General features: G+C 43.6%; 1 protein-coding gene across 4 annotated transcripts in view; it reads right to left on the bottom strand.

Moving 5' to 3' along the window:
* The window catches only part of LOC139265521 (transducin-like enhancer protein 1), a 140,314-nt gene that overhangs the window by 90,451 nt on the left and 32,886 nt on the right, over nt 1-16,977 (bottom strand). The window contains exons 5-6 of one of the 4 annotated variants that reach the window (XM_070882546.1): nt 2,534-2,596; nt 1,369-1,473 (exon numbers count right to left, since the gene is read on the bottom strand). The exons of 1 other annotated variant lie outside the window; for it this stretch is intronic. In XM_070882546.1, the coding sequence (XP_070738647.1) occupies nt 1,369-1,473; nt 2,534-2,596 (168 nt within the window). The remainder of the gene's footprint in view (nt 1-1,368; nt 1,474-2,533; nt 2,597-16,977) is intronic. 2 more of the 4 variants (XM_070882554.1, XM_070882563.1) reach the window with 2 other exon arrangements.

Below are 16,977 nucleotides of genomic sequence, written 5' to 3'. Positions count from 1 at the left end.
AGACCATCTAAGTCGTATATGAAGAATTATTACTTGGGCAATATTCCAAAGGGCTGCCGGCACATACAGAACCATAACACCGCAAAACAACAGTGAGTATACTTTAAGAGCAAGTCATTGGTTTGTGAATCATGAGGATGTAAAAAGTGCTACATAAATGAATGTTCTTTCTTATTACAGAGTGTGTTTTCAGAGGGAATAAAACCAGTTTGGAGCAATTGTGGGAGAACATAAGCATAGAGATTTGTAGCTCTAATAAAATGAGACCAAATTAGATTAAAAGGAGAAAATAATGAGAAGAGAGGAGAGAAAGAGGAGAGCATGGGAGAGGAAGGAGAAGGGTTAGAATGTAAGAAAAGACAGAAGGAGAATAAATAAGAATGTGTGAAGGTTGTACCTTTATGCAAGGCTTAATAATCACAAACATAAAACAGCATAAAAAATATATACTTAAATGTCACAGACGCAGTTTTGAGACAAAATCATTAGAAGTAAAATGAAGGTCACCCTACCAGTTTTTTTTCACCTAATTGACTACCAATAGCTTACCAGAGGCAAATTGACTGTAGATCTGCAATTGAGAAACTGATGAAAGAAAAGTTTTCAAGTCGTGTCCCATTCTTTTATCAGCACTAATCCACAGCTTTTATTTTTCAATCTCCAGTTGGGATGTAATTTTGAGCACAGATGGATTAACTGGTCTCTTTGTCTAAAGACGTCACTGGTCTTTGCCAGTGTTAATCCTTACAGCGGCATGTCTAATTATCATTACAAAGTGTCTCAGAGAACTATAAAAATCAGCAGGGCATCTTCACACGAGCAATTAACATAAATTGATAAATGAGTAATTTGAATTTGCCAAATCCTCATGTATGAATAAAATTGAGAGGACAACCTCTACAATAGTGGATTGTTTCAGCAAAACAGAAAGCATCAAGATTTTGAACACTCATTCCTGATTGCTAATATATTGTTACGGAGGGAAGGAAGAAAGTAGAAGCACCAGCACTCATTTGACTCAAAATAGGTGGCTCATTTAACAAAAATTGTATGAGACTGACAATCTGGAGACAATGCTGCAGTTATAGGAATATAGGAGACGCAAGAAAATGACCTGGACAAGAATATTGTCTGGCTAAATTTGACAGGCTATTAGGAAATACATATGCTGAAGTTCAGTCACAGATTTCCATAGACCTTTCTGTATTTAGATAGCATCCAAGAGAAAATTGTGTGTATATGGAGTCTGAACACTTTAAAGGATTGAAGAATTAAAACTGTTCTTATGTACATAAAGCATATAACCCTAAAGCACCAACACACAAAAATATACAAATAAAAGTAAGTGAATAAGATGGGTATACACACTGTAAGAGGCAGACTGGGAAGCCCACGTACCCCGATGATGCCGTTCAACTCTGCCATGGTCACTTGCTTTGCACGTTCCACAGCCTGTGCCACCTGTTGTTGATGCTCATTCACAGAAAGAAGATTCTTGTGTTAATTCACTAATCTTCAGAACTAAATTCTGCTGCATTTAAAAAACTGAAATCTATATGAAGTTTGCTTCATTTATCATTGTAGTGCAGGTGGATCAAAGTTAAAATGTGTAGTACAAAACATTTACAAAAAACAAAATTCAAAGTTATTCAGTGCTGCATATGAAAAGCACCATCATGCAGTACCATGGCAGTGGCAAGAAAAAGGACCTCACCAAAATGCCCATTCTGTCTGCGTGAGCCTCAACAATAAGTGTAAGCAGGCATAATGGAACCAGATCATGCCCTCATTTAAATGACCACACATACACACATTTTCAGCAGGATAATGATCAGCAGCAAGAACCCTCAGTCTCTTTCTCGGCCCTCCCCACCAAACACCCCATCACCGAGCCCAAGAGAGTTGAGAGCTATTGTAGCACTATATCACTACCCTGGCTGAGATCAACTAATGCAACACAGACCAGGAATCAAAGCTGGGATCTTCCTGGTCTGTATACTCAGTGCCACACCAGGAGAATGCACTTACAAACTTAGTCACCCACAAGTTGGGGGGGGGGGGGGGGGGGAAGAAAAGAGTAAAAGGAAAAGAATGAGGAAAAGTCAGACAGTTTTGAAATGATGTTGCAGTCTGACAATTCATGGGAAAACAAAAGAGTTCTCGACAACAGTTCATTTTGGGGCAGGGACAAGGATCAGAGAAGAACTATAATCATGATTCCTTGCAAAAGTGTTTATAAACCAAAAAGAGAACATATGAAATGTAGTATTTAGACAGCTATGGGGAAAACACAATTAAAACCAAGACAAGCACTCAATACCTAAAATCTGCTGCAGCATACCTCAGTTTTTCCACTGTGGTTTAGGGTGTGCACTACAGTACTCGCCTCGTTATATTAGAACGAAGTAGTTTAAACACCCCGCCGCAAAACAGCAACAGATGTTCACAACATTCAGTGCCGATAACCATCTAATTTACAAACACAGAACATAATTGCACTTCAACAGCTGAACAGTCTAATGAGTTCACTTACTTCCTGAGACAGAAATGGAATCACTTGTGCACAAATCGTATTCAGCCTTTTCGCTATTTCTGTCTGGATAAGAAGATGACAATTAATTAGTGGCAAAAAAAATCTCAGCATTCAGTGGTCAAATATCCAGTGAAGGAGGAATTAATTATATGTTACAACATTCCGAGAAAAACCTCAGGGCGTCTGGTCAATGCCAACACAATTAAACCAAACTGGACAGAAGTTCTCTTTTTAAATTTTCAACCAACAGTCACACAGTGCTATTTGAAAATGTAGAATTGCATGATCACCACATGGTGTTAGTTTCAGTATTTTCAAGATGTAATTTTTCTAGAAATGCTGCATTAGTGGTTTAGTTAATCATTCTTGAAATGGAACATTGCAACCAGAACTGGACACAGTTCTCAAGGTGTAGTCTGACCAGAATACTATACAGTTTGATCATTACTTCACAATAGCAGATGTGGATGCTGGAATCCAAAACAAAAACAGAAAATGCTGGAAACACGCAGCAGGCCAGGCAGCATCCGTGGAGAGAGAAACAGATTCAGGTTTTGGCTTTGTAGGTCAACATTCTATTGACTTTGTTGATTGCTCCTCTGCACTGATAGGAACATGCCCGTTTTTTTCCCCCAACTTCTTCCTTCGCAATTCAACACTGTTCATGGAGTGTGCATGTTGCCCGTTATCCTTTAGTACTGTCTGCTATTTCTCTGTCCACATACATATTTTGCCCAACTCATTCTGTAGTCTGAGCTGCCTCCTTATGATTCCACGCTCCCTCCTTAGTGCATCATCTGCAAATCTGGTTAATTTGTACAGGTTGGGCCTTCCTTATCCAGGACTCCCTTATACAGCACCACCCCTCGTCCGGCATGATTCCGGCAGCCGGGGGCGCATGCGCAGAACACTGCCGACCTCCACCCCGACTTTGGGGCCACCCAGACACTCGGCCCGCCGAGAGCCTGCCAACACCCGCTGGGGCCGCCCCGACACTTCCTTCGCCATAATATCAGTCACCAGCCCGAGTTATTGAAACAAAAGTGGTTAATAAAAAAAAGTTAGTGGTATATCTTCTAATTTGACACAAGTAGGATATAAGGCGCTGACCTCCTCTCCCTCTCCCCCAGCCCCCCCCCACTCCCCGACCTCGGGCCACTGACTGCCCCTCATCCAGCAAAATCCCTTATTCAGCACAGGCCAGGTCCAGAGGGTGCCGGATAAAGAAGGTTCAACCTGTATTGAGTTTCTGAATCCAAGCCATTGATGTAAACCCAAAACAGTAATACCAATACCGAGGCCTCGGACACCCCACTCAGAACTTCAGCCCACAACACTGACCTTAAATGTATAGGTATTGTAGTGGTCTGGCAAGTTTCTCAATTGGAAAGAAAGAAAAAAACAGAGTGCTTTTCATGACCTTTTAAGGCCTCTTGAGAGGACAGACCAGGGCCTTAGTTTAACATCTCATCAGACAGTGCAACTGCACTGAAGTATCTGCCAAGATTGTGTGCTCAAATCTCTGGGGCAGGGCTCAAACACACAACCTACTGACTCAGAAGGTGAGTGCTACCAACTGAGCCACTGCTGCATTTAATTGAAACACAAAGCAAGGCCGGATTCTACAGATTTTTGCATTTGAACAAGAAAAACTGTAAGTGTTGGGAATCAAACAAAACATGAAACTACACAGTAACAACAGGTTAAAGTTTTGGATAATCAGAACCCACTTCCATCAAAGGTTGATACCCGAAATGTTAATAATGCCATTCTCTTTAGATAGATACGTACGAGCCCAATATGTATTTCAACCAATTTTAATTTTTGTTTAACTATCCTATAACACTCATTGAAAATGTTACTATGGGCTGGGAGTGAAGTTCAGATAGTTTAAAGCAGAAACAAAATTTGTTTATGCTAACTACAAGCAGTAGCATCAGTCTTACTCATACCTCTAAAGTAGGCTGAGAACAGTTTTCTTTTAAATTTAAACCACAATGTCACTTGACTTTGGGCCATAATGTCAGTCACCAGCCAGAGTTATTTATAAAAAAAAGTGGGTTTATAAAAAAAGTTACTGACTTGACATCAGTAGTATAACTTCTGATTTAACACAAGGAGGATACAAGGCTGATGTTTGATTATCGATCAGTACCCAGTTGGATGATCTTAGTTGTGGAAGTGGTAACGGTAGTACAATTGTTTTTAGTGACTCTGGACTAGGAGAGAGAAAAGTTAGAGAGTTCCTATTCCTGATCAATATCCAGTGATGCCTGATGAAAAAGTGCAGATGTCAGGCGAGGAGAGAAATTTAACGGCGATGTAATCCCACAGGCAAATAACCTACCGCTCACTATCTGAGTACTCGTAAAAATACTGGGCACTTCAACAAAGTACTAGTACAAAAGAACTATTTCCCAAGGAGTTGCTGTATTCAAAAGAGGTTAGAAAACAGAGAGGAAAAAATGTTTTAATGAGTGTCCTTAAATGAACCAAACATAATGACTTGGAGTTTGCGGTCAGCAGAGAAGTAATGGCACTTGCCACTGAGCTCGAAGAAAGCTGCCCACAAAAAGATCGAGCAATGTCTGTTGCATCGATTTCACTCCCTCCAGATATTAATTTGAATCTGATGCCAAGTCTATGGGATCTCCAGCGTCATCAAGCAACCAACCACATTGAAGAATTCTAAGGCAGCAAACCAGGAAGTAAAATTCACTGATTTTCTTTCACTTTTTATTCATTTTACAGAGAGTGTAATAAAGATTGGGACATACACATCGGATTAGTTGAAGCAGAAATATCATACAAACTTATAAAAAATTAGATTAAAAATGATGGAATTATCATAGTTGCATAAATGCGCTCTTAAGACACTAATATCGCCGAGCCGCTAATTTTAGCGCCGGAAATAGCAAAATTGAATGTTAGCGCCCTAAAAGTGGAGTGGAGCGCTAAGGGATGCTAAGCTGGTAGCACTACAAGATCTGCCACCAGAAAAACGACAACATAGCGTTCTAAGAGTAAGATCGCTGCAAAAGAAAAAACATTAAAATAAATTACAAATCACCTATTTTAAACATCAAGCACCCCAAATAAAGTTAGATAGTTTAGAATAACCTCAAGTTTACGTAAGGTAGAACATGGGAGGCCAACAGGAGTGCATAGGGATATTCAAGTCTAGAGGTAACAAGGCATGGATGAGGTTTCAGCAGATGAGCTGAGGCAGGAGCGAAGAAAAAAGGCCGATGTTATAGAGATGGAAATAGACAATCTTAATTATGGTGTGGATATGTGATCAGTAGCTTATTTCACGGACAAATTGACAACAAGGTTGCAAACAATGTGGTTCAGCCTCAGACAGATGCTAGGGAGAGGGATGGAGTCGGTGGCTAGGAAACAGAAGAGGATGGAATGGTCAACCATGTCAAAGGCTACAGACAGGTCAAGGAGGGATAGTTTACCTCTGTCACAGTCACAAAGGATGTCAATTGTGACTTTGATGAGAGCTGTTTCGGTACTGTGGCCTAATTGGAGGATGCAAACATGCAGTTCTGGGAAATATGGGCACAGATTTGGGTGGCGACAACACATTAAAGACTTGAGAGCAAAGGGAGGTTGGAGATGGGGCAGTAGTTTGCAAGGACAGACGAAGGTGTCAAGGGTTTTTCTTAAATAAAGGAGAGGGGCGAGAACAACAGATTTGAAGGAGAGAGGGACAGTACCCGAGGAGAGAACTGTTAATGTTAGCTAACATGGAAGCCAGAAAAGGAATCTGGATGGTCAGCAGTTTAATGGGAATAGGGTCAAAGGAGCAGGAAATGGGTCGCATGGGCAATGAGTGCAGAGAGAGAATGAGGGGAGATCGGAGAGAAACTGGAGAAAAATGCAAGTTCAGCGCTAGGCTGGGGGCGGAACCTTACAGGAAGTTTGACCCGGTGAGCTAGGGGGAAGAAAGATAAGTGGCAGAGGCAGCTGATTGGATGTCTCTAAGATTGAGAACAAAGAAGTCCATGAGCTCCTCTCACTTGTTGGAGCGGAGGGTGGAGGAGACAGGGAAAGGGGGTTTAAGATGACAGTTTGCAGTAGAGAAAAGCCAGGGGTTATCTTTGCATTCCAGAATGATCCTGGAATAGTGAGCAGTTTTGGCAGACAATAATAGAACCTGATAATGCTTATGTGATCCAGCCAGATCTGGTGGTGAAGGGCTAAACCAATTCTCTGCCATATCTGTTCAAATCGGCATCCCTTGGACTTCAGGGAGCGGAGATGAGGGCCGTCCTAGGGGGAAACGGCCAGGCTGAGCGTGAATAATGGTTTTAGTAGGGACTGGGACAGCAAAGGTGGTGGTGAGGGTATGGTTGAGTAGATTGGTAGCTGCAGAAATGTCATGGTGAATGGAGGGCCAAAGGCTAGAGAGTGTTGGGATTTCGTAAGTGCAGTTTTGAGAGAGATGGGAGATTTTTTACTCCAGGGCGGACGCAGAAGGAAGTAGGGTTGGGGAAGAGGGGATGTGGGTGGAGAGAGATACGAGGGAGTGGTCAGAGATGGCCTTATCTGCGATTTACACAATGGGAGTAACGAGACCACGAGAGATGGCAAGATCAAGGAGGTGGCCAAGAATATGGATTGGGGAGTTTCCATGAAGGGAGATATTAAGATTAAGGAGGATGAGGGTAGTGAACTCAGGAGGAGGAGAGAGAGCATGATGAATTTAGATGGAGGTTGAAATCACTGAGTTTGAGAAGTCATTCGGTGCAGGGGCTGAGGGAGGAAAGCTGTGAAGATATCTTGGTGATAAAAAATGTTTACGGTACTTGGTTGGCAGTAGAGATTGAGAATTTTAAATGAGAGACGAGAGGGACAGACCTAAGTATGATTTCGTGATGAGAGTCACACTGCCACTGCAGCATTCTGGGCAGGCCAATTGCTGGAAGGTATAGCTAGGTGGGGAAGCTTCATTTAGGGGTAATATGTCATCACCCCTCAGCCAAGTTTTCGTCAGGGCTATGATGTCGATGCAATCATCCACGATAAGCTCATGGATGGCAAGGGCTTTGTTCACAAGTGAATGGATATTCTGGAGGGAGATGCGGAGAGGGTCGATGATGGTTGATCCTGTGGCCTCTGGCAGTGTGTCGGCAATGGGGTGGAGGGGAAGAAAGAGTTGGACGGGGAGGAGATTGGCAAATTTAGCCCCCAGCAGGCATGCTGGGCGAGATAGTTGGCGAGAGAGCGTAGGATGGAACTGTTGGGGTTGCTGCTCGTGAGGAGGCAGCAATGAGTGCCTTGATGGGCCCTTTGGAGGATGCCAAGAGGGGCACAGAGGGAATCTGTAGGCTTATCCAGAGCAAAGAGGTAGTCAAGCCTGGGATGGCAACAGGAGAGTAGGAAGTTCGAAGAGTAATGAAGGGTTGGGTAATGATTTGGGAGGGCAGAATGCCCGAGAGAGGAGAGATGAAAGGAGGCATGACGACAGGGGAGAGCAGTCATGGATAGAAAGAAAAGAAAAAGGGGGAGAAAAACATGGAAATAGAAGTGATCGACTTGGGTCTGGAGCAACAGCCTAAATGCACATGTGAATGGATACAGGGAAAACACAAGTTACATAGGCCTGGTTAGGTAGCAATCTTTGGGATACACATTTCCTGGTAGTAACAAGGAACAGGTAGGAGATAATAAGAGGGAGTCCAAAGTTAAAGTCAGAGGTCCCTTGGAGGGATGAAATTGACATAGGTAGGGTGGAGTATCTACGAACTGTTGTCTAAGATCGGAGACAGGAGTAGCGGGCGAATGAAATACAGAAGCTATTTGAAGGGTAGAGAATTGAAGGATGGGGGTTATTCCGTGGGAATGAGAATCCAGAAGATGTAAAGAATCGGTTGCGTTGCAGAAAGATGATGGCGAAGTTGATGCAAAGTTGAAAATCATCGTAGATCAGAAGCGATGAAAAGATGTAACCCATAAATCAGCAGCCAACAAAGCTGAAAAAACAGTAGAACGACTCACTGTGAGCAAAAGCCAATGAATTACCTTTAAGGTGCAGTCACCGTTATGTAGGGGAACACAGCAGCCAATTTTGTGCACAAGGTCGCACAATCAGATAAATGGTGGTGTTGCTCGAGGGGTAAAACTTGGCCAGGAAACCAGAGAATACTTGTTTTATATTTTATGATTATCACATGTTAAGTCATGCTTACCCATCTTTACATGTATATTTAAAAGAGAGACAACTTTGTAATGAATACAATGACTAAGTTTGGCAACTAAAAAAAATAATGTAGCAGAATCCAAGTTAAGAAGATCACTTGTGATGCGTGAACAAATTACTGTAACAGATTTGTGGTTACAGATACTGTGCAAGTATGCTGCTAAAATCTTATGATAGAGTTTCACAATGCTCTTTAATGCCAAACTATTTAGAATCATACAAGATTATTTTATAGCAACTTCTATTTGTGTAAAGTACATGCTTCTTAAAAATGATGATTGCCTTAGCCTCAATGTCCTGGTCATAAGGCCTCAAACAAATGTCACATTAGATGTATAAAATTAGCAATGCAGCCCCATTTAAACCCAATAGTGGTGTCTACAGAGATTTATCTGCTTTAGGGGATACAATGGAGAGACAGAGGGTGCAGGAAGAGGTGAGATACAGCTCATGCATATTACAGAAAAGCAGAAATTGGTCAAACTAATCATGATATTCTAAATTTAGTGTTATATAAAAGGGCAATTTCTGTCAAGTTAGCAGAGATGACATTTTCTCACAGGCATAAAACAAGCCTGCCAATTTTCTGCCCGTTAACTTAAAATCTATTAAAGCTATTTTTAGTTCTTACTGTTCCTATATGAAAAGACAGAAAAAATATTTGAGATGTCAAAGTGCTTTACAGCCAATGAATTAGTTTTGAGGCATAGTCATGTAGGCAAACTCAGCTAATTTTCAAACAGCAAGGTCCACAGAATGCAAAATGAAAAATGACCAGCTAACCTGTTTGGGATGGTGTTTCAATGATAAAGGTTGGTGAAGATACCAAGAAAATTCTTGTTTTTCTTCAAATAGTGCCATGGGACTTTTATAATGTCCATTCAACAACGTAGTGTGTAATGCCAGCACTTCTGACAATGCAGCACTCCCTTAGTACTGCACTCAAGTTTCAGCCTAGATTATTGCTCAAGTCCCCAATTTCCCCAATGCTGTTTTTTGGCATAGTTGAAGAGTTACGCCCATTTTTTGGGGGCCCAACTATGCCAAAAAAAAAATCATCCAGCTTTCCCCATTTGAATTATTGATTTTAGCGCCGTGTAGCCGGTCCTTCAGCTTTGGGGGTGGAACCTCCAAGATCGGCACCAAAAAGATCGGATTGCCAGGGTAATGAAGGACACACTGCGGGCTGAGGCTGAAAAGTGAAACATACAACACATTCTGGCTAGCTCACAGCAAACTACATAGAAACATAAAAAATACGCGCAGGAGTAGGCCAGTTGGCCCTTCGAGCCTGCACCAGCATTCAATAAGATCATGGCTGATCATTCACCTCAGTACCCCCTTCCTGCTTTCTCTCCATAGCCATAAAGGGCCATAGCTAACTCCCTCTTGAATATATCTAACGAACTGGCATCAACAACTCTGTGGTAGAGAATTCCACAGGTTAATAACTCCGAGTGAAGAAGTTTCTCCTCATCTCAGTCCTAAATGGCTTACCCCTTATCCTTAGACTGTGACCCCTGGTTCTGGCCTTCCCCAACATCAGGAACATTCTTCCTGCAACTAACCTGTCCAGTTCCGTCAGAATTTTATATGTTTCTGTGGGATCCCTTCATTCTTGTAAACTCCAGTGAATATAGGTCCAGCCGATCCAGTCTCTCCTCATATGTCAGTCCTGCCATCCCAGGAATCAGTTTGGTGAACTTTCGCTGCACTCCCTCAATAGCAAGAACATCCTTCCTCAGACTTGGAGACCAAAACTGAACACAATATTCCAGGTGAGGCCTCACCAAGGCCCTGTACAACTGTAGTAACACCTCCCTGCTCCTATACTCAAATCTCCTAGCTATGAAGCCCAACATGCCATTTGCCTTCACCGCCTGCTGTACCTGCATGCCAACTTTCAATGACTGATGTACCATGACACCCAGGTCTCATTGCACCTCCCCTTTTCCTAATCTGCCACCATTCAGATAATATTCTGCCTTCATGTTTTTGCCACCAAAGTGGATAACCTCACATTTATCCACATTATACTGCATCTGCCATGCATTTGCCCACTCACCTAACCTGTCCAAGTCCCCCTGCAGCCTCTTAGCATCCTCCTCACAGCTCACACAGCCACCCAGCTTAGTGTCATCTGCAAACTTGGAGATATTACACTCAATTCCTTCATCTAAATCATTGATATATATTGTAAATAGCTGGGGTCCCAGCACTGAGCCCTGCGGCACACCACTAATTACACATTATAGCAGTTTACCAGCATGAAATTATTAAGAGTTTATGCCAGAAGTCTATCAGCACCCACCCCCCCACACGCCGCTCCTAACCCTGGCTGAAAGGCCTCTCTCCCTCTCGGTGCCGCTGTTAACCCTGACCGAAAGGCCTCGCTCCCTTCCGGTGCCGCTGCTAACCCTGACCGAAAGGCCTTTCTCCCTCTCGGTGCCGCTGTTAACCTTGACCGAAAGGCCTCGCTCCCTTCCGGTGCCGCTGCTTACCCTGACCGAAAGGCCTTTCTCCCTCCCGGTGCCACTCCTAACCCTGGCCGAAAGGCCTCGCTCCCTTCCGGTGCCGCTGCTAACCTTGACCGAAAGGCCTTTCTCCCTCCCGGTGTTGTTGCTAATCCTGGCGAAAAGGCCTCTTCTCCCTCCTCTCTGCTGCTGCTGTTCCAGCCATGGAACTGCATCCGTTGCGCTGAATCGCTTACCTGCACCAATTTTGTTAACTGCACAGAAGGTTTTTCCAGAGTGGTCACATGGTAAATCGGAGCTAGCCAAACTTGCTTAAATGGTCAGAATTGGCGCGGGTGGCAGGTTGCACCCCCAATGAGGTAAAAAATATCGTAGAGTAAAAAAAATCTACCTAAGTGACTTACGCTAGCACAGAAATTTGGGAGATTTTAATTTACTCAAAAAAAAGTGCATGCCAAAAACATGGTGCAGATAATTGGGGAAAATTGAGCCCCTGGAGTGGAGCTCAACCCAGCAACCTTCAGTCTCAAGCAAGAGTGCTATCACGGAGTAATCTCATCATCATAGTCATAGGCAATCCCTGAAAATCGAGGAAGACTTGCTTCTACTCAAAGTTCTTAGGTGACTGAACAGTCTAATACAGGAATTACAGTCTCGGTCACAGGTGGGACCGACAGGGAAAGGGTGGGTGGGACAGGTTTGACGCATGCTCCTTCTGCTGCCTGTGCTTGATTTCTGCATGCTCTTGGCGATGAGACTCGAGGTGCTTAGCGCCCTCCCGGATGCACTTCCTCCACTTAGGGTGGTCTTTGGCCAGGGACACCCAGGTGTCGGTGGGGATGTTGTATTTTATCAAGAAGGCTTTGAGGGTGTCCTTGAAACATTTCCTCTGCCCACCTTGGGCTTGCCTGCTGTGTAGGAGTTCAGAGTAGAGCGCTTGCTTTGGGAGTCTTGTGTCAGGCATGCGAACAATGTGACCCGCCCAGCGGAGCTGGTCGAATGCGGTCAGTGATTCGATGCTGGGGATGTTGGCCTGATCGAGGACACTAACGTTGGTGCGTATTATCACGGAGTACAGCTGATAATGAAAGGAATGAATAGTCTGTTTCACTGTAAATATAGCTCCTAGTTCACACATAATGACTGTGGTGCTCCCTCCATCATCTACAAACTCCCACTTCAACTTAAGAGTTCAATGGACAGGGCAACATAATCCATTTACACAATTCGTGACCCAAATCCAAGGCTATCCTTTAAAATAGAAGATATATTTGTACTGTACACTATACAGTGTAAACAGAGCTAAAATCATAAATTATCTTCCCCATTCTCCAAATGTTTCAATGTCACTTTAAGAAGCATTTGCACTCTATGTTGCCCAGTGCCCCTCAGATCTTGGATCTGATTACAGAATCATAGCAATTTACAGCATGGAAGGCGGCCATTTCGGCCCATCGTGTTCGCACCAGCCAACAAAGCTATCCTGCCTAATCCCACTTTCCAGCTCTAGGTCCATAACCCTGCAGGTTATAGCACTTCAAGTGCACATCCAAGTATTTTTAAAAATGTGGTGAGGCTTTCTGCCTCTACCACCCTTTCAGGCTGTGAGTTCCAGATCCCCACCACCCTCTGGGTGAAGAAATTTCCCCTCAAATCCCCTCTAAACATTCTACCAATTACTTTAAATCTATGCCTCCTAGTTGTTGACATCTCTGCTAAGGGAAATAGGTCCGTCCTATCCACTATCTAGGCCCCTCATAAAATCTCCCCTCAGCCTCCTCTGTTCCAAAGATAACGCCAGCCTATCCAATCTTTCCTCAGAGCTAAAATTCTCCAGTCCAGGCAACATCCCCAAATCTCCTCTGCACCCTCTAGTACAATCACCTCTTTCCTGTAATATGGTGACCAGAATTGCACGCAGTACTAGTACTTTAGCTGTGGCCTAACCAGTGTTTTATACAATTCAAACATGACCTCCCTGTTCTTATATTCTATGCCTTGGCTAATAAAGGCAAGTATTCCAAATGCCTTCTTAACCACATTATCTGCATGGCCTGCTACCTTCGGGGATCTGTGGACATGCACTCCAATATTCCTTTGTTCCTCGACACTTCTCAGTATCCTACCATTTAATGTGTATTCTCTTGCCTTGTTAGCCCTCCACAAATGCATTACCTCACACTTCTCCGGATTGAATTCCATTTGCCACTGTTGTGCCCATCTGACCAGTTCATTGATATCTTTCTGCAGTCTACAGCTTTCTTCATTATCAACCACACAGCCCATTTTTTTTATCATCTGCAAACTTCTTAAATCATACCCCCTTTATTCAAGTCTAGATCATTGATGTATACCACAAAAAGCAAGGGACACAATACTGAGCCCTGCATAACCCCACTGGAAACAGCCTTCCAGTCACAAAAACACCCAGCAACCATTACCCTTTGCTTCCTGCCTCAGCCAATTTTGGATCCAACTTGCCACTTTGCCCTGGGTGTCATGGGCTTTTACTTTTGTGACCAGTTTGCCATGTGGGACCTTATCAAAAGCATTGCTAAAATCCATATATACTACATCAAACGCACTGCCCTCATTGACCCTCCTGGTTACCTCCTCAAAAAGTTCAATCAAGTTAGTCAGACACGACCTTCCCTTAACAAATCCATGCTGATTGACCTTGATTAATCCATGTCTTTCTAAATGAAGATTTATTCTGTCCCTCAGAATTTTTTCCAATAATTTTTCCACCACTGAGGTTAAGCTGACTGGCCTGTAATTACTTGGTCTATCCTTTTCTCCCTTTTTAAATAAAGGTGATTGAACACTCCACTCTATATACTTCTCATCCTTTCCCGCCCCCAAGGGACAGGATGTTCATAATGCATTGTTTACTCTGGACTGTCAACCAGAGTGTTATATAGTATTCATATCAATAAGGAACATTCCATTTGATTGCTTTACGCAGACTATATCTAGAGAAAAAAAAGTCAGTGGTTTTACTGCAAATTATACCTTGTAAAAGTGCCGCTCTGAAAATAACTACAATGGAAAGCCCTGGAAAAATAAGTTTCATTGCAATCCAAATCTGGCATTTAAAAATTCAACACTCCATCTATGGTGACTACTACAAACTGATTCTACTCGACTGGAAGCAGATCTCAGGATTAAAAAAATCAAGAGGGAATTTAGTAATCTCTGAAAATCTGCTCTTTTGCCCCATAGCCTCCGCATTTCTCCCCCCCCCCCCCCAAAAAGAAATTTGGTCGTAGGATGTGGGCAACACTGGCAAGACTGCATTTAATGCACATCCTTGGCTGCTCTTGGGGCCTAAAGAGTCAACCATGCAGTCACATTTAGGCCAAACCAGGATGTTCCCCCGAAGGACATTGGTGAATCAGTAATCCAGCAGCTTTCCTGGTCATTTTTCTAGTGCCAGCCCACAAATATTGACAGACTGGCATCTGTGGAAAATTGCCTAGACATGTACTGTCCACAAAGATCAGAACAAATAAAAACCAGCCAATTACTGCCTCATCAGCCTACTCTCACCGTCTGAAAGGTAAATGGAAGGAGTCATCAACAGTGCCATCAAGCGGCATTTACTCAGTTTCCAACAGGACCACTTGGCTCCAGACTTCATTACAGCTTTGGGCCAAACATGAAAAAAAAAGCACTGAATTCCAGACGCAAGGGAAGAGTGACTGTCCTCGACATAAAGGCAGCATTCGACCAAGTGTAGCATTAACTAAGACTGAGGTCAATAAGAATCAGGGGGAAAAACGCTCCAGTGGCTGGAATCATACCTCGCATAAAGGATGATGGTTGTAGTTGTTCAAAACCCATCACCTCAGCCCGAGGATATTGCTGCAGGAGTTCCCCAGAGCAGCAGAGGCACAACTAACTTCAGCTGCTTCATCAATGACCTTCCCTCCACCATAAGGTCAGAGATTCCATAGCACTATTTTGAAGAAGAGCAGGGAAGTTACCATGGTGTGTCTTGGCCAATATTTATCCCTCAATCAACATCACTAAAGAATGATGTGAAGGACTACACTTCAAAAGTACTAACTGGCTATCAAGCTCTTTGGAGCGTCCCAAGGTCGTGAAAGGCACTATATAAATACAAGTGTTTCTTTCATAAGTAGGGATATTTGCTGATGATTGCTGTGTTTAATTCCATTCACAATTCCTCAGATAATGATGTAGTCCATGCCTGCATCCAAAAAGACCTGGACAACATTTGGGCTGCTAAGTGGCAAACAACATTTGGGCTGCTAAGTGGCAAGTAACATTTGTGCCACCTAAGTGCCAGGCAATGACTAACTGCAACAGAGAGCCCAATGACCTCTCCTTGACATTCGATGGCATTGCCATCTCCAAATCTTCCATCAACATCCTGGTGTCACCATTGATCAGAAACTTAACTGGACTAGCAACATAAATGCTGTTGGTACCAGAGCAGGTCAGAGGCTAGATATTCTGTAGTGAGTGGCTCACTTCCTAACTCCCCAAAAGTCTTTCCACCACCTAGAAGGCACAAGTCAGGAGTGTGATGGAATACTCTCCACTTGCTTTGATATGTGCAGCTCCAGCAACTCTCTCAGCTCCACACCATCCAGGACAAAGCAGTCCGCTTGATCAGCAACCCATTCACCAACTTAAACTCCCTCCACCATCAGCGCACCATGGTTGCAGTGTGCACTGTCTACTGGATGCACTGCAGCAACTCACCAAGGCTTCATTGGCAGCACCTCAAACCCGTGACCTCTGCCACCTAGCAATGGGATGGGAACACCATCATCTCCAAGTTCCCCCAAGTCACACAGCATCTTGACTTGGGACATACTTTGGCATTGCTTCATCATCCCCAGGTGGTATAGGTTGAACCTCCCTTATCCGGAACCACCCCTTGTGCATGAAACACAAAAGGTTAGTATGCAGGTACAGCAAGTGATCAGGAAGGCAAATGGTATCTTGGCCTTTATTGCAAAGGGGATGGAGTATAAAAGCAGGGAAGTCTTACTACAGCTATATAAGGTATTGGTGAGGCCACACCTGGAATACTGGGTGCAGTTTTGGTTTCCATATTTACGAAAGGATATACTTGCTTTGGAGGCAGTTCAGAGAAGGTTCACTATGTTGATTCCGGAGATGAGGGGGTTGACTTATGAGGAAAGGTTGAGTAGGTTGGGCCTCTACTCATTGGAATTCAGAAGAAAGAGGTGATCTTATCGAATTGTATAAGATTATGAGGAGGCTTGATAAGGTGGATGCTGAGAGAATGTTTCCACTGATGGGGGAGACTAGAACTAGAGGTCATGATCTTAGAATAAGGATCCGCCCATTTAAAACAGATGAGGAGAAATCTCTTCTCTAAGCATTGTAAATCTGTGGAATTTGCTGCCTCAAAGCTGTGGAAGCTGGGACATTGAATAAGTTTAAGACAGAAATAGACAGTTTCTTAAACGATAAGGAGTTATGGGGAGCGGGCAGGGAAATGGAGCTGAGTCCATGATCAGATCAGCCATGATCGTATTAAATGGCAGAGCAGGCTCGAGGGGCCGTATGGCCTACTCGTGCTCCTATTTCTTATGTTATGTCCAGAACCATTCCTGGCTACCGGGTGGCACATGCGCAGAACTCCGACATGAACAAATTGAAGTCCTTCCTCGCTGCCGACTCCTGCAATCGCTGGCCTGACCTCGCGATCCACCCCCCCTCCGCATGATCTCTCTGCCGCACTGCCAGCCCCGATATCC

Source organism: Pristiophorus japonicus, chromosome 1 (genome assembly GCF_044704955.1).
Source record: "Pristiophorus japonicus isolate sPriJap1 chromosome 1, sPriJap1.hap1, whole genome shotgun sequence".
NCBI lineage: Eukaryota > Metazoa > Chordata > Chondrichthyes > Pristiophoridae > Pristiophorus > Pristiophorus japonicus.
The sequence above is the reverse complement of the archived record's forward strand: the minus strand, read 5'-3'. Positions and strand labels throughout refer to the sequence as shown.